Genomic DNA, 24,105 nt, shown 5'->3' with positions numbered 1-24,105 from the left:
ACAAGCCGATTTTGCACAACGAAAAGCAGAAATGGAATCTAGAGCAGCACGTGAAAGAGCAGAAATGGAATCTAAAGCAGCACGTGAAAGAGCAGAAATGGAATCTAAAGCAGCACGTGAAAGAGCAGAAATGGAAGCTCTAGAGAAACAATGTGAGTATACCACAGCAATGGTACGGTTAAAGGTTTTGGAACAAGCTGGCAGTGGAAGTGAAAGGGACAGCATCAGTTCAAGTGAAGTGGATGTGGAGGATCCTCTTAAGCGCACAAGAGACTGCGTCCTAAGTCAAAACCGTGAACCCCTGATTGCTGCAAACATTCCCTACAGTGCAGACATCCTTCCAGGGGACATCTTTCCAGAACAAAAAGACTCCGGTCCCTATGCAACACGCCACATCCAAGGTCAGTACAATGCACAATCACTTGGTAATCCTGACCCATTTTCACACACCACAGTGCATCAAGGCCCAACACCTCAAAAATCCCAATATACAAATGCCTGGTCACAACCCAATATGCCAGTAAGTCACCAAATCCCTGGCAACCACACAGTTCCACATGCAGCGAGACCTTCAGACTTTAAACCAGCTCTTAGGTTGAATGCCTATGCACCGCCCTATCTCCCTATGTCTCTTACCCAGAACACCACAAATAATATGAACAGCACTACACAGCCAGCAATTCTTTGCCCAAAGTCAGAGAAAACAGACATGTCAGACTTTGCAAGATTCATGGTTCGTCGTGAACTTCTTAACACCAGCCTCACTAGGTTTGATGACCAGCCTGAGAACTACAGAGGTTGGAAATGTGCCTTCAGATCCACAACTAATAACCTTGGTATTACTGCTGCTCAAGAACTAGATCTGCTGATCACGTGGCTGGGCCCACAGTCTACAGAACGTGTCAAGAGACTCAGATCCGTCCACATTGATAATCCTGCAGCAGGCCTCATTGCTGCTTGGTAAAGGTTAGAACGAAGCTTTGGAAGTCCTGAAGCCATAGAGAATGCTCTGTTCAAACGGCTGCGGTATTTTCCAAAAATATCCGGCAAGGACAATGAGAAATACCAAGAGCTCAGTGACCTACTCTTTGAACTCCAGCTGGCCAAAATGGACACTCACTTACCTGGCCTCCGTTACCTGGACACAGCTCGTGGGGTAAACCCAATAGTTTCCAAGCTGCCATACGGTATTCAAGAAAGGTGGACTACACTTGGGTCAAGATATAAAAGAGAAAATCGAGTCTCCTTTCCCCCCTTTTCTTACTTTTGTGAGTTGGTCAAGAACATTGCGGAAACCAAGAATGACCCAAGCTTCTCCTACAGTGAGTCAAGTCATCCTGGTTCACCTACCCCCAAGTTTGACAGCCCACGCTCTAACTACAAGAACCACAGAGGTCCAGTATCAGTGAAAAAGACTGAAATCCTTCCCACACCAGCATCAGCTCCTGTCAAGAGCAACAATTGGAAAAGAGAGAAAAGACAAAAAACCCTTGTTTGGGAGCACTCGTTTGTAATGATTTGTATGATATGAGTAAAGTAAATGATTAATGTAGTAAAACTTAACCTTTAATTGTTTCTAGAATAAAAAGGAATTAATGAGGAATAATTTTGAGACTCGTGTCTGATGTTTGTAAGGAACTTGTTTAACCTTTTTAACAAATGAGGTACAAGTTATTGAGAGAAGGTGAAAATATCAGAAGCAATATGTTAGATAAATATCCGTGTGTTCTGATGGAATAAATATGTCCAGAACAATCACTGTGCATGCCTGGAAATGAAGGTATTCAATGGAAGCGTGATGTGGTAGCAAGATTGAATTGGCTGAACAAATTTTTTTGAGGAAGAAAGAGAAGGGGGGCCCACTGCACCTGGTATTCTCAGGAGGTTTCCCCATCCTGATACTGACCAGGCCATACCTGCTTAGCTTCCGAGATCGGACAAGATCGGGCGTATTCAGGGTAGTATGGCCGTGGGCCTAATGTGGGAAATATGTGGGAAAAGATGAAAAGGGAGAAAATCCACTCCTAATGTCCGTACTGTGCATATATCAACCATGTATAGTCTGGGAGTGTTTTTCCAGAAGCAGGAGTAATGAAATGGAAGGTGTTGGAGAATTAAAAAGGGCCCACCGCACCTGGTATTCTCAGGAGGTTCTCCTTCCTAATACTGACCAGGCCATGCCTGCTTAGCTTCCGAGATTGGACAGGATCGGGCGTATTCAGGGTAGTATGGCCGTGGGCCAGTGTGGAGAAAATAAGAATGGAAAGGGAGAGTAAATTGCTTTCTGTACTTCACACTCAACCAAGGCCACTGATGGTCTCCAATGATAATTCCGGACAAAGTGTGTCAAGATGGTTCTAAGTGTCTGGAATTAATAAAGGGATGGTGTGGTGGGTGAAGTTTGGCAGATGGTTAAGCTCACACAGAAATATTGAAAGAATAATGCAAGATGTGTGTGAATATCTTATGAAAAGAGAGCTCAAGGCTGGCTCATGAATAGTGTATATGGAGTCTTTTTGTGAAGAAAATTTGATCTGTATCAGTTAGTAATGGAATAGATCTAGGAATTAACTAAATTTAATTAATGCCAGATGGCTGATCATATACTGAAGGAGCTCAAAATAGGCTTCCAAATGGTACTATTCGCCTTATATTCAGAAAAATTGTGGTTGATACCAAGTGTCAATTGTTCAATTATTCTATAATTAGAGCCAAAATTATTAGTGAGGAGCTCAAGGCTAGTTCACAAATGGTACTCTTCACCTTATTCAGTATGGGAACAGTTAATACCAAGTGTCAATTATTCTTTGATAAATACCAGAGAAAACAAAAATTATAATATAAATAAATAATGCTACCATAAATACATAAATATGTCAAAATCGCTAATTACTACCTTAAGTACATATATAGGTTGAAATTGCAACAAATGAGAAAATATATATATGTTTAACATGAAACACAGTTAGGTATCTGTAATTAACAAATCATTTTTGAAGGCATGGACGGGTATTTAGAACATAATTATGCAGATTGTTATTTGCAGATAGAACATAGTTTATAAAACACTGTTCAAAACAGGGAGTGTAGTGATAGATTTAATATCTGATGTCACTACTATTATATTTGTGGACAAACAAACCAGTATGCAGTTGGTATTAAGCAACGAACTTAAATGTTATTGAGCACTGGTGATTCCTATTGCACATTATAACCATGGCGATCTAGTGTCAATTGAACTCGTATGCAATTGGTATTGGGCAGCGGACCTGAATGTCACCAGTGATTCCTACTATGCATTCAAACCCTGGTGGTCTAGTGTAAGTTACCGCAGCCGCAAGGTATGCGGCGAGTGTTGTCCAGGTCCCCTCTGTTCGCTGTCCCGCTACAGTGATGAACGCGGCCGCCCGCTTCCGGAATGGGCGTGGCCGCGATGACGTCACTACGGACGTTCTCTCCTTGACGTACGTTTCACCTGATTTGGGCTTGGTCACGAGAGCCTCTCACTACTGCTCTCTATTGGCCAGTACTTAAGGGTTGAGATAACCAATGATATTGTTACTTAGATTTGACTGACTGCTGGTTGGACCTATCAGGTCCCGGATGGGATACCCAGTGGAATCCATTTTGGAAAAGGGAAAGGGAAAGGGAAAGGAATGGGAAATAGAATGAAGTGCTGTGAGTGTGATGAAAAAATAATAAAAGTAATGAAAAGGGAATGGACTGAGTGAGTGCTGGAATAAAGGATGAATGGTGATGGAATTGAAGATGAGACATGGTGTTGTGAATGTAAATGATATTGATGGTATTAAAAGAAAAAATGTAAAATAAAATGAAAATGAGAATAAAAATAAAAAATAAAAATATAAAAATAATATATAAATATAGGTATAATAATAATAATAATAATAATAAATGTAAAAATAACAATAAAATATAAATACATAAAAATAAAAATAAACTGTGCTTAACTTATTTCATTCTTCCCTATACTCAACCTCTCGCTTCACGTTCCACATTCTCCCCACGGTCCTCCAGACCCTTTCATCTCTACCCACATTTCCCCCTTACACACAACACTCCCTTTGCAGACAATATCCCACACAAATATTCACTGATTTTCCCATCCACCCACTCACATTCCCCATGTCATCCTCCACCCATTCCCCACGTCACACCCCTCCCCTCCTTTTCGTACCCCCATTTTCACACTCAAGCCACAACCCCTTTCCCCGTTACTACCCCATTCTCTCAACTCTCTTTTATTTCTGTGCAGCACTCCCTCACTCACTCCCATTCACTCCTCACCATTCACACATCCCACTCCATTCCCTCATTTTTCACCATCCAGATAAACTTTAATCACATGCAGCACATCAATTCTACATAGTTCACAACTTTAGTCAAACCTCATTTTCCATCACTTTGATATTCACCCTCATTTGCATATATAATTTTTTCACTTCAATATTTACCATTTTATTTTTATTTTTTTATTTTTTATTATTTTTTTATTTTTATCTTTATTTTTATCTTTATCTTTATCTTTATATTTATATTTATTATTATTTATATTTATTATTTTTATTTTTATTTCATTTTTATATTTATTTTTATATTTATTTTTATTTTTATTATTTTTATTTTTATTTTATTTTTATTTTATTTTTATATTTATTATTTATTTTTATTTTTATTTATTTAGATTTTATTGTTATTTTTACATTTATTATTATTATATCTATATTTATATATTATTTTTATTTTTATATTTATTTTTATTTTTTATTTTTATTCTCATTTTCATTTTATTTTACATTTTTTCTTTTAATACCATCAATATCATTTACATTCACAACACCATGTCTCATCTTCAATTCCATCACCATTCATCCTTTATTCCAGCACTCACTCAGTCCATTCCCTTTTCATTACTTTTATTATTTTTTCATCACACTCACAGCACTTCATTCTATTTCCCATTCCTTTCCCTTTCCCTTTCCCTTTTCCAAAATGGATTCCACTGGGTATCCCATCCGGGACCTGATAGGTCCAGCCAGCAGTCAGTCAAATCTAAGTAACAATATCATTGGTTATCTCAACCCTTAAGTACTGGCCACAAGAGAACAGTAGTGAGAGGCTCTCGTGACCAAGCCCAAATCAGGTGAAACGTACGTCGAGGAGAGAACATCCGTAGTGACGTCATCGCGGCCACGCCCATTCCGGAAGCGGGCGGCTGCGTTCATCACTGTAGCGGGACCGCGAACAGAGGGGACCTGGACAACACTCGCCGCATACCTTGCGGCTGCGGTAACTTACACTAGACCACCAGGGTTTGAATGCATAGTAGGAATCACTGGTGACATTCAGGTCCGCTGCCCAATACCAATTGCATACGAGTTCAATTGACACTAGATCGCCATGGTTATAATGTGCAGTAGGAATCACCAGTGCTCAATAACATTTAAGTTCATTGCTTAATACCAACTGCATACTGGTTTGTTTGTCCACAAATATAATAGTAGTGACATCAGATATTAAATCTATCACTACACTCCCTGTTTTGAACAGTGTTTTATAAACTATGTTCTATCTGCAAATAACAATCTGCATAATTATGTTCTAAATACCCGGTCCATGCCTTCAAAAATGATTTGTTAATTACAGATACCTAACTGTGTTTCATGTTAAACATATATATATTTTCTCATTTGTTGCAATTTCAACCTATATATGTACTTAAGGTAGTAATTAGCGATTTTGACATATTTATGTATTTATGGTAGCATTATTTATTTATATTATAATTTTTGTTTTCTCTGGTATTTATCAAAGAATAATTGACACTTGGTATTAACTGTTCCCATACTGAATAAGGTGAAGAGTACCATTTGTGAACTAGCCTTGAGCTCCTCACTAATAATTTTGGCTCTAATTATAGAATAATTGAACAATTGACACTTGGTATCAACCACAATTTTTCTGAATATAAGGCGAATAGTACCATTTGGAAGCCTATTTTGAGCTCCTTCAGTATATGATCAGCCATCTGGCATTAATTAAATTTAGTTAATTCCTAGATCTATTCCATTACTAACTGATACAGATCAAATTTTCTTCACAAAAAGACTCCATATACACTATTCATGAGCCAGCCTTGAGCTCTCTTTTCATAAGATATTCACACACATCTTGCATTATTCTTTCAATATTTCTGTGTGAGCTTAACCATCTGCCAAACTTCACCCACCACACCATCCCTTTATTAATTCCAGACACTTAGAACCATCTTGACACACTTTGTCCGGAATTATCATTGGAGACCATCAGTGGCCTTGGTTGAGTGTGAAGTACAGAAAGCAATTTACTCTCCCTTTCCATTCTTATTTTCTCCACACTGGCCCACGGCCATACTACCCTGAATACGCCCGATCCTGTCCAATCTTGGAAGCTAAGCAGGCATGGCCTGGTCAGTATTAGGAAGGAGAACCTCCTGAGAATACCAGGTGCGGTGGGCCCTTTTTAATTCTCCAACACCTTCCATTTCATTACTCCTGCTTCTGGAAAAACACTCCCAGACTATACATGGTTGATATATGCACAGTACGGACATTAGGAGTGGATTTTCTCCCTTTTCATCTTTTCCCACATATTTCCCACATTAGGCCCACGGCCATACTACCCTGAATACGCCCGATCTCGGAAGCTAAGCAGGTATGGCCTGGTCAGTATCAGGATGGGAAACCTCCTGAGAATACCAGGTGCAGTGGGCCCCCCTTCTCTTTCTTCCTCAAAAAATTTTGTTCAGCCAATTCAATCTTGCTACCACATCACGCTTCCATTGAATACCTTCATTTCCAGGCATGCACAGTGATTGTTCTGGACATATTTATTCCATCAGAACACACGGATATTTATCTAACATATTGCTTCTGATATTTTCACCTTCTCTCAATAACTTGTACCTCATTTGTTAAAAAGGTTAAACAAGTTCCTTACAAACATCAGACACGAGTCTCAAAATTATTCCTCATTAATTCCTTTTTATTCTAGAAACAATTAAAGGTTAAGTTTTACTACATTAATCATTTACTTTACTCATATCATACAAATCATTACAAACGAGTGCTCCCAAACAAGGGTTTTTTGTCTTTTCTCTCTTTTCCAATTGTAGCCAAGCCTACAAAATTCCTGGGAGCACCGCCAATCATTAGCAGTTTAAAACTTTTTGCTAACTGCATATATATTGGTTTTTTATGTTATGTTATTTTTATACTCAGTTTAGATTATCAAGACTAGTGCGGTTCCACATTGAATTTATTTACATACAATTCTTGGTACTGAGGTCTTTTTCCTCAGCTCTCGGACCCAGCACAGTCATCCAGGCGGATCTCCAAGCCTCCATTAGGACTGATTATCTTATCTCTCATGTTGAACTTTTCCCTTTAAATCTCTGTTTCAAGAATCCAAGACGTCCTCTCTCTCAGCTCCAACGACCAGTACAATATGAGTACTTTCAGTTTAAAAACTGAACTGAAAAATAAAAGATCCATTGAAGACTTAGATACCATTTTTCCTATCAAGATCCCTGATCCCATTACAGAGACCAGTTGGGAAGACGACCTATCTCTTTTGAAGAGAACTCTCCAAAGGCGTATTAGAGTAGACTGGGATTTAACGAGTTTGGAACACTACTGTAGACAAAAAATATCCCCAAGAGGCCTACGGCCCAAACTTTTTCCCTCATTCACACTTTCCACAGATAGTCTGCGTAAAGATTGGGAACAATGTCTTTTAAAATGCTCCCAGGACTTAATGTGCATTCTAATAAAACATAATCACCTAATTATGGAAGAATGTACCAAAGAAATTGATACCCTGGGTCAAAAATTGGAACAATGGGAAGGCAATCCTTCCTTTCAAGATTTTTACTGTAAAATGAAAAAAGACCTTGAGTCATACGAAGATAACATTATAGAAAGGAAAAAATCCAAATTCGCAAGGGATAAACGCGACTTCACTTCTGGACACATTTTCAAATGGACCCAACAAACTCGCACAAGGGACACGACTAGACGAGATTACACACCATCATCCTCTGAAGTCGAACTTTCAGATACAGAAGATCATCCGGATTCCAACTCTGAATCAAGAGATCCCTTCAATCGCTGGAGGGATCCCAGTCTTCACTCCGCCTCTACATCCACTTCTTTTTTAGAGGCAGGCAGGGGCAAAACCCGAGGATACCCTGCAAAACAAAAACCAGGCGGGGGGAAGGAAGAACATCAAGACAAAGATGGCGGTCACCGCAGCAAAGACGATACCCCTCCAGGAAACAGAAGTAATCAATGAGGGCCTTACAAAACTAAGGATAATCAATCTGTCCACACATGTTCTTACCCAGGACCAAACCAGTGTCCTTGAGAAAGGTCTCTCGTTCTCACCGACAAATCATTTTGACCGCTTTAAATGGGAAATAAATCTTCGACATTTTGGTCGTAAACTCTTACTTAAAAAACATTTTTCCAAAAAAGACAAGTCCCTTCCCCCGTCAAGTAGTGACCCAGCTAATTGGTCACAGCAGGAACAAGATGCCCTAGCCATTTTGGAGGAATTATCGGATGATCAACCTTCCACTTCCACCCGCCCAATCTGCAAAAACAAGTCTACCTTTTATCCTCAGGATAATCAAAGTCCTGAGATAAAGGTATTTTTGGATCTGGTGTCACGTGATTTTGACAAACTTTACCGGCGCCAGAAATCTTTTAGATCGATTGATAATCTATCCAGACAACAGAGAGCGGCTATTAAAGAGATGCAAAAATGGGACGACATCCAGATCAAAATGTCAGATAAAGGAGGAAATATTGTAATATGGCCCACTACACTATATCTAAAAGAAGCCAACAGACAATTGAAAGATACCTCCTGCTACAAAATGACCTTATTTGATCCCACACAGAACTTCTCTAACCTTTATTCTCGGATTATCAACAAATATCTTCAACAAGGTACCATCACAAAAACAGAATGGGATTATCTGAATACTCCGCACCCAAGGACGCCGACACTTTATTTACTACCTAAAGTCCACAAAAATGTGGACAATCCACCGGGACGACCCATCATATCTGGTAACGGGGGTCTTCTTGAAAAAGCCAGCTGCTTTCTTGATGTTCACCTGCGACAACATGTCCTCACCCTTCCTTCATATGTTAAGGATACGACTGATGTCCTGAAGAAAATCCAAGGTATACGCTTGGAAGACTCCCATATAATGGTTGGATTAGATGTTGAATCTCTATATACATCCATCGAACATGATTCGGGCATCAATGCGGTTAAATATTTTTTGTCCATGGGTGATAGTGGTGATTTTCAGGATTTTCTTTTGGAATTACTTCATTTTGTGTTGAATCACAACTATTTTCTTTTCAACAACCGTTTCTATGTACAGACCAGGGGTACCGCTATGGGGGCGGCATGTGCCCCCACATATGCGAACCTCTTTTTAGGCTGGTGGGAACGGGAAATGGTATTTAACGATGATCAAGAGGAATACACTAACCACATCCTAATCTGGATACGTTACATCGAAGATATTTTTATGATCTGGGATGGCGCCCAAGACAAACTGGATCAATATATCCTCTCTCTGAATACCAATCAGATCAATATGAAATTTACATACATCATCAGCAAATCCTCTATTCCATTTCTTGATCTCAGGATATACCGAGATGAGAACAATACAATAGCCACTGAAATTTTCAGGAAAGAGACCTCAACTAACAGCTTACTTCATTCAACTAGCAGCCATTTTCCATCAACTATTAAAAACATTCCCAAAGGAGAATTCCTTAGATTAAAAAGGAATTGTACTGAAGACTCCACCTTTCAAACTAAAAGCATTGATTTGGCTGCAAGATTGAAAGAACGAGGATATAGCAACAGACTTATTAAAAGGGCCAAATCCGAAGTGCAAAAAATAGAACGGGAATCTTTGGTCTTCCCTACTACAAAAATTAAGGACGACAAGAACACCCTACGCTTTATCGGTGACTTCTGTAAGAATTGGAAAGATGCAAGAAAAATCCTGCAAACCCATTGGCACGTCTTGAAAATGGATGAAGATATCTCGGACCATATTGGTCAGAACATCAATATGAGTTGGAGGAGGGCACCAAATCTAAAAGATAAATTGGTAAGAAGTTATTTCTCACAGCCCTCAAAGCCGAGACCTCTCAAAGGCAGTTATCCCTGCAGTAAATGTAAATTGTGCCCACACATCTCTAACCTCACGACAATCATGGATAGATTCAACCAACAGATCACAGTGCATGATTTTTTCAACTGTAGGACAGAGAATGTGATCTATTGCATCTCTTGTACCTGTAATTTAAGGTACGTGGGCATGACATCTCGTATGTTCAAAGTCCGGGCACTTGAACATATCAGTACGGTGAGAAATGCTAAATCAGACTTAGCCCAATTCAAGAAGCTCACCACAGTTGCCAGACATTTCTTACGTTTCCATGACAGTCGAACAGAAGATCTTCATTTCTCAGGTCTGGAACATGTAAAAATCGGATTAAGAGGCGGAGATTACAGCATGGCACTCCAGAAAAAGGAATCCGAATGGATTTTCAAGCTGGACACTCTAATTCCTAAAGGTTTAAATGAATATATTAATTACAGCATCTTTTTACCCACATAATTCCAATATCCTTCCATCCTGTTTCCCTCCCACCCCACTTCTGTCCATCCTTTTCCCGTCCCTCTTCCACACCATCACCCCTTTCTTCACTCTTTTCCTTTCCTTCCCTCTCCTCTTCCCTCTCCCTCTTCCTTCTCTTCTTCTCCCCATTCTTCTTTTCCCCTTCATCCTTTACTGTGCTTAACTTATTTCATTCTTCCCTATACTCAACCTCTCGCTTCACGTGCCACATTCTCCCCACGGTCCTCCAGACCCTTTCATCTCTACCCACATTTCCCCCTTACACACAACACTCCCTTTGCAGACAATATCCCACACAAATATTCACTGATTTTCCCATCCACCCACTCACATTCCCCATGTCATCCTCCACCCTTTCCCCATGTCACACCCCTCCCCTCCTTTTCGTACCCCCATTTTCACACTCAAGCCACAACCCCTTTCCCCGTTACTACCCCATTCTCTCAACTCTTTTATTTCTGTGCAGTACTCCCTCACTCACTCCCATTCACTCCTCACCATTCACACATCCCACTCCATTCCCTCATTTTTCACCATCCAGATAAACTTTAATCACATGCAGCACATCAATTCTACATAGTTCACAACTTTAGTCATACCTCATTTTCCATCACTTTGATATTCACCCTCATTTGCATATAATTTTTTCACTTCAATATTTACCATTTTATTTTTATTTTTTTATTTTTTATTATTTTTTTATTTTTATCTTTATTTTTATTTTTATCTTTATTTTTATATTTATATTTATTTTTATTTTTTATATTTATTATTTATATTTATTATTATTTTTATTTCATTTTTATATTTATATTTATTTTTATATTTATTATTATTATTATTATTATTATTATTATTTTTATTATTTTTATTTTATTTTATTATTTTTATTTTTATTATTATTATTATTTTTATTTTTATTTATTTATATTTTATTGTTATTTTTACATGTATTATTATTATTATATCTATATTTATATATTATTTTTATTTTTATATTTATTTTTATTCTCATTTTCATTTTATTTTAAATTTTTTCTTTTAATACCATCAATATCATTTACATTCACAACACCATGTCTCATCTTCAATTCCATCACCATTCATCCTTTATTCCAGCACTCACTCAGTCCATTCCCTTTTCATTACTTTTATTATTTTTTCATCACACTCACAGCACTTCATTCTATTTCCCATCCCTTTCCCTTTCCCTTCCCCTTTCCCTTTTCCAAAATGGATTCCACTGGGTATCCCATCCGGGACCTGATAGGTCCAACCAGCAGTCAGTCAAATCTAAGTAACAATATCATTGGTTATCTCAACCCTTAAGTACTGGCCACAAGAGAGCAGTAGTGAGAGGCTCTCGTGACCAAGCCCAAATCAGGTGAAACGTACGTCGAGGAGAGAACGTCCGTAGTGACGTCATCGCGGCCACGCCCATTCCGGAAGCGGGCGGCCGCGTTCATCACTGTAGCGGGACCGCGAACAGAGGGGACCTGGACAACACTCGCCGCATACCTTGCGGCTGCGGTAACTTACACTAGACCACCAGGGTTTGAATGCATAGTAGGAATCACTGGTGACATTCAGGTCCGCTGCCCAATACCAATTGCATACGAGTTCAATTGACACTAGATCGCCATGGTTATAATGTGCAGTAGGAATCACCAGTGCTCAATAACATTTAAGTTCGTTGCTTAATACCAACTGCATACTGGTTTGTTTGTCCACAAATATAATAGTAGTGACATCAGATATTAAATCTATCACTACACTCCCTGTTTTGAACAGTGTTTTATAAACTATGTTCTATCTGCAAATAACAATCTGCATAATTATGTTCTAAATACCCGTCCATGCCTTCAAAAATGATTTGTTAATTACAGAAACCTAACTGTGTTTCATGTTAAACATATATATATTTTCTCATTTGTTGCAATTTCAACCTATATATGTACTTAAGGTAGTAATTAGCGATTTTGACATATTTATGTATTTATGGTAGCATTATTTATTTATATTATAATTTTTGTTTTCTCTGGTATTTATCAAAGAATAATTGACACTTGGTATTAACTGTTCCCATACTGAATAAGGTGAAGAGTACCATTTGTGAACTAGCCTTGAGCTCCTCACTAATAATTTTGGCTCTAATTATAGAATAATTGAACAATTGACACTTGGTATCAACCACAATTTTTCTGAATATAAGGCGAATAGTACCATTTGGAAGCCTATTTTGAGCTCCTTCAGTATATGATCAGCCATCTGGCATTAATTAAATTTAGTTAATTCCTAGATCTATTCCATTACTAACTGATACAGATCAAATTTTCTTCACAAAAAGACTCCATATACACTATTCATGAGCCAGCCTTGAGCTCTCTTTTCATAAGATATTCACACACATCTTGCATTATTATTTCAATATTTCTGTGTGAGCTTAACCATCTGCCAAACTTCACCCACCACACCATCCCTTTATTAATTCCAGACACTTAGAACCATCTTGACACACTTTGTCCGGAATTATCATTGGAGACCATCAGTGGCCTTGGTTGAGTGTGAAGTACAGAAAGCAATTTACTCTCCCTTTCCATTCTTATTTTCTCCACACTGGCCCACGGCCATACTACCCTGAATACGCCCGATCCTGTCCAATCTCGGAAGCTAAGCAGGCATGGCCTGGTCAGTATTAGGAAGGAGAACCTCCTGAGAATACCAGGTGCGGTGGGCCCTTTTTAATTCTCCAACACCTTCCATTTCATTACTCCTGCTTCTGGAAAACACTCCCAGACTATACATGGTTGATATATGCACAGTACGGACATTAGGAGTGGATTTTCTCCCTTTTCATCTTTTCCCACATATTTCCCACATTAGGCCCACGGCCATACTACCCTGAATACGCCCGATCTTGTCCGATCTCAGAAGCTAAGCAGGTATGGCCTGGTCAGTATCAGGATGGGAAACCTCCTGAGAATACCAGGTGCAGTGGGCCCCCCTTCTCTTTCTTCCTCAAAAAATTTTGTTCAGCCAATTCAATCTTGCTACCACATCACGCTTCCATTGAATACCTTCATTTCCAGGCATGCACAGTGATTGTTCTGGACATATTTATTCCATCAGAACACACGGATATTTATCTAACATATTGCTTCTGATATTTTCACCTTCTCTCAATAACTTGTACCTCATTTGTTAAAAAGGTTAAACAAGTTCCTTACAAACATCAGACACGAGTCTCAAAATTATTCCTCATTAATTCCTTTTTATTCTAGAAACAATTAAAGGTTAAGTTTTACTACATTAATCATTTACTTTACTCATATCATACAAATCATTACAAACAAGTGCTCCCAAACAAGGGTTTTTTGTCTTTTCTCTCTTTTCCAATTGTAGCCAAGCCTACAAAATTCCTGGGAGCACCGTCAATCATTAGCAGTTTAAAACTTTTTGCTAACTGCATATATATTGGTTTTTTTATGTTATGTTATTTTTATACTCAGTTTAGATTATCAAGACTAGTGCGGCTCCACATTGAATTTATTTACCTGTCAAGAGCAACCAAGGTGATAGGATCGAAAACCCCAACCGCATGTGTCCCATTCATAAGAAGCCACATCCCCTCAAGAAATGCATCGGTTTCAGAAAGAAACCCCTCCAGGAACGCAAGGATCTTCTAAAGAATTTTAGGGTATGTTTCAGATGTTGTGCTTCTACTGAACATTTTGCTAAGGACTGTAAAACTGCTATTAAGTGCATAGAGTGCGGCCATGAGGACCACGTGCAGGCACTGCACCCATCTCAACCCAATACTACACCCCCTGCACATTTCCCCTCTGCAACAAGGCATGGCGGGGAGAATGCAGATCAAACAGCAAGTCCTACTACTGTATCTTCTTCATGCACTAAAGTCTGTGGGGAAGATCTCCGGGACAAGTCTTGTGCAAAGATATGTCTAGTCAAAGTATACCCCAAGGGACAGCCAGAAAAGACTCTAAGGGTGTACACCATCTTGGACGACCAGAGCAACCAATCACTCGCAAGATCAGAACTCTTTGATCTGTTAAACTTAAAAGGGAGATGCTTACCCTTACACCTTGGGTATCTGTAGTGGGATTACAGAGGAATCTGGAAGAAGAGCCAGTGGACTGGTTGTAGCTTCTCTCAAGGACAATCTTGAGATACCCTTACCCACACTTGTTGAATGTGATGAGATACCATCCAACAAAGAGGAGATTCCTACGCCAGAGGCCGCTCTTCACCACACTCACCTAAGGCCTATATCCAATGAAATACCAACCCTTGACAAAAATGCAAAGATCTTACTTCTGCTTGGTAGAGACATTCTCAGGGTACATAAAGTACGTCAACACATCAATGGACCAAATGATGCTCCATTTGCCCAACGTCTTGATCTAGGCTGGGTTATCATAGGCAATGTCTGTATAGACAAAATGAAGACGCCTACCAAGATTTCCTCATTCATGACAAACATCTTGCTTAATGGTCGCAGCACCTGTTTTCAGCCATGCCCACATCATTACTGGGTGAAAGAGAAGCTGGGCAGCAGTAATTCGCAGCATAGCCATCAAGATAACATTAATATGGTCCTGTCTTGGGATGACAGTCTCGGATCGACAGTGTTCAATTCAACAAGTGAGGACAACAAGTTAGCATCTGCGAGAGAAGATAAAGAATTTCTCAAGATAATGGACAAAGATTTCACTCAAGACGATTCCAACAGCTGGGTAGCATCTTTACCCTTCCGCTTTCCAAGAGTTAAACTACCAAACAATCTACAGCAAGAAGTTGCTAGATTTTCCTCTTTAAAACGAACTCTAAAGAGGAAACCAGAGATGGAAAAACATTTTGTGGATTTCATGCAAAACATATTTGACAGAGATCACGCAGAACCTGCACCACCAGTAAAGGAAGGAGAAGAATGCTGGTACCTTCCATCCTTTGGCGTGTATCCCCCACGGAAACCCAATCAAATTAGAGTGGTTTTTGATTCCAGCCCTCAGTATGATGACGTCTCCCTCAACAATCTGCTCCTTACTTGGCCAAACCTAAACAACAGCCTCATAGGAGTGCTAATTCGCTTTAGAGAAGAGCCTGTGGCAGTAGTAGCTGACATCCAGCAAATGTTCCATTGCTTCATAGTCAGGGAAGATAATCGGAACTACCTGAGGTTCCTGTGGCACAAAGACAACAACGTCAATAATGAAGTCATAGATTACCGGATGAAGGTACATGTATTTGGCAACAGCCCTTCTCCTGCTGTAGCAATCTATGGACTCAAGAGAACAGCCCAGGAAGGTGAGAAGGACTATGGATCTGACGCTCGTCATTTTGTTGAAAAGAACTTCTATGTTGATGACGGACTTAAATCCCTACCCACAAGTGAAGAGGCAATCGATCTCCTCACCAGAACACAAGAAATGCTTTCTGTAGCAAACCTCAGGCTCCACAAGATTGTCTCCAACAGCCAGAAAGTAATGGAAGCATTTCCTTCTGATGATCATGCCACCAACTTGTAAGATCTTAATCTTGGTTCTGATGTTCCTCCCATACAACGCAGCCTAGGCTTGCTCTGGGACATTAAACAAGACATATTTACATTCCAAGTATCAGGCTATGACAAACCTTTCACCAAACGAGGAGTTTTATCTGTCATAAACAGTATCTATGATCCTCTTGGATTTGTAGCTCCAGTCACCATTCATGGCAAGATGTTGCTGAGACAGTTAACCAAGGTGAACTTAGACTGGGACACTCCATTACCTATTGAGCAACAACAAAGGTGGGAGACATGGAAGAAGTCGTTGAAGATATTAACTCCAAATACCACGTTGTTACACTCCCAGCTCCCTTTCAGCTGCCACCAGGAGAGAAATCCACATTTTCTCAGATGCATCGATGGAAGCCATAGCCGCAGTAGCCTACCTGAGGATCTTTGAAACCAACAACAAAACTACACTGTGGATTTGTCCTGGGTAAAGCCAAATTAACCCCAAAACCTGCACACTCTGTACCAAGACTCGAGCTTTGTGCAGCTGTACTAGCAGTAGAAATTGCTGAAGTTATAAAGGATGAACTGGACGTACCAATTGATTCATTTGCATTCTACACAGATAGCAAAGTCGTGCTTGGTTATATACACAACCAAACAAAACAATTCTATGTATACGTCAGCAACAGAGTAGAGCGCATCAGAAGTTTCTCCACTCCTGAGCACTGGAATCACATCACCACTAGCCTTAATCCGGCTGATCGTGGAACAAGACCTTCACCAAAACCCAACCTCCAGATCGGTGACCTTGTTCTTTTAAAGGATAAAGATGCCCATCGCAATGAATGGCCAATGGGACTTATCACCAAGGTTGTTCCCAGCAACGATGGAAAGACTCGTAAGGTCGAGTTTAAAGTGACCAAAGGAGGCTCTGCCAAAGTTTTCTTCCATCCAATAACTGAACTAGTACTTCTTCCAAAGGAAGATATCACATAAAGAAGGACATGGCTACTAGATTCACCTCATGATGGGACGTATTCTACCTCAAACTTCCAGCTATAATATACCATCGACACCTTATTATTTGGATCATACTGTGGGTTGGCGGAAGTGTTTGCAAGTTGCGGCTTCCCCAATCCGAAGATGGGTTTAGTACTTGGAACTTGATCTAACATTTTCCTACTGTTATGGATTACAAGCTTCAAGACCTTCAGCCACAAAACTTCGACTGAACTTATTTCTTGTTATCGTTGTTTATTGTTACAGGTTTTCTCTTTTGTCTTACAGGTCGCATGATTAGTTCTGGACTTCATCTAAGGACATTACTATAATGTTTGATTTATCATGAAATCTAAAGATTTCAGTTGGGGAGTGTCATGTCCCATGATATATGTGTTTCATGTGTTGTCATGTTTTTATTGCAGAGCTCTGCATTTTGTTGAAATTTGTCCCTCCTGATTTCCTGTAGCCAGGTTCTGATGGCATTAGTCCTGCCCTCATCCTGTCCTCAGCTCTGTGTGTGTCTGCCATTTTAGATTCTACCAGCTCTGGTAAATCATCATCTTTTCACCTACTGCTGTTTTGTGCATAACTACAAGAATATCAGCTTGAAATAAACCCTCATCTTGATTCTTCTCACATGTCTCGGAGGGTTGAGTTGACACTATCTGACAAGGTCTCTCGGTGTGAGTACTGGTTAATGTAGACATATACCTAGAGTAACTGTCTGAAGAACACTACACTTACAGCCTTGTTATTGAGTCAGAATAAAGCTGGTGATATACAGAGTGGCCTGCCTCTTAAGGAGATTGTGTTTGTTAAATACTGCTGCTGTTGAAGGTTATTCACCCACCCAGTGGGCTGTCATGTAATCTTTCGTTTTCCAACTACCGCTTGCCCACATATCTGTGGTTAAGTGGCATTTTGTAGGCCAATAGTTTCATTTAATGACCTGGTACAGCTGAGGAATGGCATTTTGGTTAGAACTGAACCAAGGAAGAACTTGGTACTGAGGACACAGGACCTCAATTAACTGTGTAAACCAACTGCATTAATGGTGGCTATAGGAAGCAGATCTAATACTAACATAGCCATGACGGCATCAGTAATCCACTGTGCAACTGGGGGAGAGCTGTGATACTTGCTTGCCCTTGCAAAGGATTGTTTCACAGTAAATTTTAAAAAAAAAATACTAGTCTTCTTGGTCCCAATCTGGGATGAAGATCAACCCAGTAGCAGCTGGCCTAGCGCGTAAGGATTCATCTGAGGAATTCTGGATATAGGAGGAGTCGCCTAGCATTAACAAACTTAATACAGGACTACCTCTAATCATTACTGGGGGTATTGAGGATGAATGTGCTGGCGGTGGAGATTGAAGGTGTTGGGATCTAATTGAGAGAAGGGAGCAGTCTGATGCTGGACTGCTTGTTATTACTTTTTAGCACCAGCTTCTGATGTTGTTAAAAACTTTTCATGAGCTTGCTGCAAATGACATAATAGGGAGGAGATTCCTATATGGTTAACGCCCCTACCTCTACTCACTCTGGTTTTACAAATGCTACAGATGACTTGACAAGTGTTGTAAGGATTTGGATAAAAATAATTCAACACATAAGAGCTGGATTTGTTTGTCCTATGCCCAGGCAGGACAATGGTTTTCTTCTTATTATGGCCAAGATTTGCTTGCACTGGTGCCTGGCTTGCACAAACAACATCCTCATTAGCACCGGCATCAGCTACACAAATATACCCCTCATCTTCTTGCATTCCTCAGTGGCATCCTCAATTTCTACGTCATTAGCTACAGCCACTTGTAGATGGACACAGCACAGCCACTTAGATGGACACCACACATCCCTTATATGGATGGAAACAGCAGAGTGCAGTACACAGCAGCATGACTGGAGTTAAATGACGCTGATTCACCATACAGAATCCAAAACCCATGAGAATCCAATGCTGGGTGGATGATATTTTGCTTCGATTTGCAATCCAAGCCTGGTGGGAAAGCCCGAGCCATGGCTCGGATTTACTCAGATCCCGGAAGATCGAGCGCATTCAGATTTCCTAAAATCCAAACCGCTCATCTCTACTTATAAATGCAATCAGGATTCAGCTTACTTGTCAGGATTATTTTAAGTAGGTGTCTCAATATACTGTATTTTTTTTGTTGTTGTATTCCATATTATTTTCTAGAGAGGAGTGGTCTAGTCTTTCTGAAAACCGAACACACCTGAACTTTGGGGTTCCGTATTGAAAAGAATCCTAGCTCAGGTCTTCCTGCCAAGTTCGGATGGTGAAACCGGAGTTTGCATGTTTAGCATGCTATTTCACACAGGAGAGTGTGTGGGCTATAGTTCTAGCTATCTTGGCGTCTAAGTTACGGGATTTTAGTTGTTTTTAACAATTTTTAAACAAATCCAGATCCAAAACCACGATGATTTAGAACTAAAACACAGAGCACATCTCTATTACTTTCAAGAGTATAGGCATCACAGTGGCATAGCAGTTAGCATTACTGCTTCTCAACACTGAGGTCATAAATTAAATTCCCAATCATGGCCTCTCTGTGGAGTTTGTATGTTCCCAGTCTTGTTTGCATAGGTTTCCTCGATTTGTGCCCACACTCCAAAAACTTATGATAGGCCCAACAGATTCAGAAAAAAATAAATCCTAATGTGAATGTGTGTACACACTTGTATGATAGGGAATTTAAACTGTAAGCTCCAGTGGGGCATAGATTGGTACTGTATGAATGACAAATTAACGGAGTTATAATTATGAGAGCTCAACTGGCAGAAATAGAATCGTGGCTCCATGATATAAGATATTTTTTGCATTTAGTATATTACCTTATTGTCTACATCTAACAAGCACTGTTCATATTGCTGATAATGCTACTATTATAATATTATAATTATATATGACATGCTGTATTGTCTTACCAAAGTCCACTAGTTTGACACCTCCTTCTGTAGTCAGGAGGATATTGTTCCCTTTAACATCACGATGAATTGTCTTGTGACTATGCAAATGTTGTAGGCCCTGATGGAAAATAATTTTAGAACATAAGAAATTATTATTATTATTATTAGTATTAGTACTACTACTACTACTACTACTACTACTACTACTACTACTACTACTACTACTAGAATTCATCTACAGTATATGTATGGGTGAACAAGATCATGTAGCATCATACAATATTTATTTATTTATTATACACAAAATGTAGTTAAACAGCAAGCAAAATACCAAATTATTGTAACTGTATAATAGAAGTACTGTACTTGGCAATCATCTACTGTATAATGCTGTATCTGTTGGGAAATGTATCAAACCTTCCAAAGAGTGGAGAAGTAGACAAGCAGAATCAGATTTTCGTTAGCATTTATCAACTGTATTCTGTAACATGATAGGTAGGAGCTAAGAGACAGGGAAAAGAGAAGATAAGGAAGGGGACTGGGTACAGAAAAGGGATAGAAAACCTAAAAGTGGCAATGCCGGTCACAATAGCTCGCTTGGCAAGGGTGTCCCTGGTGGTCTAGTGGCCTCTCACCTTCTCCTAGCTCCAGCGTCTTCTTCTGGGTCTGGATGCTGCTGTGACAGTCGCCCTCTGATGCTGCCTTGTTCCAGTGAGTATATCTCCCCCTAACCCTCCCCCTAGTGCCTAACCCTAACCTCAACCACCTCAGTCTAATCTCCCCATACAGCCTAAGCCTTCCAGTGGTGCTTAACCCTATTTGTCAGTATCCCCAGAATGTCGACATTTTCACATGGCGACATTTCAGATGTTGACATTGTGAAACTGACGACAGTTTGAGGATGTCAACCAAGTGCTTATCAACAGTTTGAACCATGTAGGTGTTCTGATGCAGACATTGTGGTGTCAAAATTTTGAACATTGACATGCTGTCAACCATGTGAACGAAGGGATCCGGTCTCTAGATCGACATTAAATAGGTCGGCAGTAACTAGGTCGACCACTATTGGTCGACAGTAACTAGGTCGACATGTTCTAGGTTTCATACTTAACGATCCACGCGGAGTACGATTGGGAATAGTGCCTGAAGCATGGTGAGCGAAGAGAGTCACGCGAGGGGACACGGTGCACTAATTGGGGTTCCCGGTCACTGTACGGTGAAAATGACACAAAAACCCCCCATTAAAAACTCATGTTGACCTTTCGACCTGTTGACCTACACCAAGTCGACCTAGAGACCCTGTCAACCTAGATACTGTCGACCAATAGTGGTCAACCTAGTTACCGTCGACCTAGTTACTGTCGACCTTGCATACCACACCCGTGAATGAATACCCTTGGAAAATGACGGGTCTGTAATATTGGTAAAGCATATTATAGAACATGCAGTACACAAATACAAAGATACGGCTAGAAAAGAAGGGAATAAATAAGAAGACGTGAGGAAAGACGGAAGGATTCTCAGTGTTACAATCTAATGCAGTATAGTTAAATTGCTGAGGTATCTTGTTGGTAAGATCTGATGCATTGCGACAATGTATGAACATATAGTCAATGCTCCTGTCGCAGAAAATTGCCCAGTCCACAAAGGTTAGCACACCCTAGCTTCTGTATAGGAAGGAGCTTTATAAAGAGAATTGCTGCACTTAAGTTCTTACCATAAGAGCTTCATGTAAAATGTAAGCAAGGATGGCTTCATTCATTCTTTCGCCTCTTTTCAGAAGTCCTTTTGCTAAATCAGTAACAGATCCCCCATTGCACAGCTATGGAAGATGGAATCATGGTTTACATCAGGGGCGGTTGCAAGCATAGGTCAACCAACTCTTGACAATGAACTTTCTTCTAACAGAATTTTAGTAATGACATTAATTAGAAGTAGTAGTAATGTTATTATAACAAACCTCCAGAACCAGCCACAACTGATCCCCAGTCTTTGCGTCTTTCTTAAAGTACATTCCATAAAATTTGACAACATTGGGATGATCAGACAAAGCCTTCAGTATGTTATATTCTGCTTCAATTTCTTCATCAATATCCTCCTGCGAAAGTTACACAAATGCAGTATATATATGCATTATTTACTTAAACACAAACTCATATATCCAGAAGTTATTACATTATACATACTGTATCTCATATCCATCGGTCAACTTACTGTATATAGCAGACCTTCTAAAGAGGAGAGTTAAAGAAGTTGCCCATGGCAACTAAGCAGCTTAATTTTATAGAATGTACAAGGTAAATGATAGCTAGAAGATGACCGGTTGTTAATTTCCTAAAACTTCTAAAAATGAAAAGTGTTGATGTTGCCCATGGCAACCAATCAGATTCTGTCTATCATTTCTCTCTTATATCCTAGTAAATTATAGATAGAATCTGATTGGATGATATAGACAATACCTCCACTTGTCTGCTTTAGAAGCTTTAGTAAATCTACCCCCAGGTGTCATACTTAAAGACTTTTTAAATATACAGTACACTTGAGAAGAATCCCATAAGGGTGGAATCCAGGTAGGGCTATCATGATTTACTTCAGAAAGGGCACATGACTGGGGACGTGCAGGACCGAATTTAGGGGTCAGGCTGCCCCTTAGCCAGAGGTTCCCAAACTGTGTGCCGTGGCTCCCTGGGGTGACTCGGGACACTTGCAGGGGTGCCCTGGGTTGGTGGTCCAGGACCAATTCAAATTATTCATGGTCAATATAAGCAAAACCAGTGCTGGTGGCTGCCAGTCATAAAATATGTGGCCAAACAGAAGCAAATCTTGTCCCTCACCACACAACTGACCCTAAGGATGACATATAAACACGATCTACTTAATGTAATATTTCTTTCTAAATTTCTCAATAAGAAATTTTTGGCCTAGGGGTGCCATGGAAAAAATTCTGATATTCTAGGGCGCCGTGATGCAAAAAAGTTTGGAAACCACTGCCCTAAGCACATTATTGACTGCCCCCCCCTTCCCCCTTCATCAGGTCATAGCCCCCTTCATTTCGTGTGCAAGTCGAGACCACCAAAGCAGCCGCAACCACACCCTACTACCAACTCCTGGACCACAATTTGCTGCCCATTGTCTTACCGCCATAATTTTATAAATGTAAAAAAGAAATTATATATGCTGTAATGACAAAAAATAATAATTTGGCCCATATCAGCCAGGTGTGCCACCCCCCAGCAAGTGCCGCCCCTGGGCACATGCCTCACGTGCCCAGTGGGAAATCTGCCACTGGGGACGTAGCCATATCCCCAGGAAGATTACATTAATTTTATGTGTCAGCTTTCAGGCCATTTTTTCATCACTGTAATAAAGAGCCCCATATGCCCCTTTACAGGCTTCAGAGCCCTCACATAGTCCTTCATATGCCTCAGAGCCCTCTCATATCCCTGTATATGCCTCAGAGCCCCCTCCTTCACTTAAATGACAGCGAAGGTGGAGAACAGTGGAAAAGGAGGCTGTGAAGTGGAGCAGACGGCAGGAATAATCACTGCTGCTCCGTGCGTGTGTCTGTGGGAGCCGCTATATGGAGCTGGTACCAGGTGGAAGTGCTGCTGCAACTCGGGTGTGTGCGAGGTAGCCACTTAGCATTGCCGAACAGGCAGTAGGAGTGTGTGGAGGGGAAGCCATAGAGCAGTAGGAGTAAGAAAGTGGGTGTGAGTCAGCTGGGGATCTGCTGACCCTCAGGAACGTGAGGGTGTGTGTGTGTGTGTGTGTGTGTGAAACTGGGGATCCATTCACTCACTGGAATGTGAGAGTGTCTGTGCTGGGGAAGCCTCCTGCATAAAAGATAAGGAGCAGGGTGCGCAGCTGGGGAGAGGTCTAATCTCATCAAGGTGGTCTAATTTCATCACAGATAAGTATTACAT

General features: G+C 40.1%; 1 protein-coding gene and 6 pseudogenes across 6 annotated transcripts in view; 4 read left to right on the top strand and 3 right to left on the bottom strand.

The window, feature by feature from the left end:
• The window catches only part of MYO3A (myosin IIIA), a 527,514-nt gene that overhangs the window by 363,712 nt on the left and 139,697 nt on the right, over nt 1–24,105 (bottom strand). For all 6 annotated transcript variants that reach the window (XM_063921638.1, XM_063921639.1, XM_063921642.1 and 3 more), the window contains exons 3-5: nt 22,143–22,280; nt 21,900–22,004; nt 20,201–20,300 (exon numbers count right to left, since the gene is read on the bottom strand). In XM_063921638.1, coding sequence (XP_063777708.1) covers nt 20,201–20,300; nt 21,900–22,004; nt 22,143–22,280 — 343 coding nt within the window. The remainder of the gene's footprint in view (nt 1–20,200; nt 20,301–21,899; nt 22,005–22,142; nt 22,281–24,105) is intronic.
• Nucleotides 1,857–1,975, bottom strand: LOC134930085 (5S ribosomal RNA; annotated as a pseudogene).
• Nucleotides 2,123–2,240, bottom strand: LOC134930173 (5S ribosomal RNA; annotated as a pseudogene).
• LOC134930472 (5S ribosomal RNA) lies at nt 6,401–6,518 on the top strand (annotated as a pseudogene).
• On the top strand, nt 6,666–6,773 carry LOC134930610 (5S ribosomal RNA; annotated as a pseudogene).
• LOC134930172 (5S ribosomal RNA) lies at nt 13,358–13,475 on the top strand (annotated as a pseudogene).
• LOC134929866 (5S ribosomal RNA) lies at nt 13,622–13,739 on the top strand (annotated as a pseudogene).

This window comes from Pseudophryne corroboree, chromosome 5, assembly GCF_028390025.1.
Source record: "Pseudophryne corroboree isolate aPseCor3 chromosome 5, aPseCor3.hap2, whole genome shotgun sequence".
Classification (NCBI taxonomy): Eukaryota; Metazoa; Chordata; class Amphibia; order Anura; family Myobatrachidae; genus Pseudophryne; species Pseudophryne corroboree.
The sequence above is the reverse complement of the archived record's forward strand: the minus strand, read 5'-3'. Positions and strand labels throughout refer to the sequence as shown.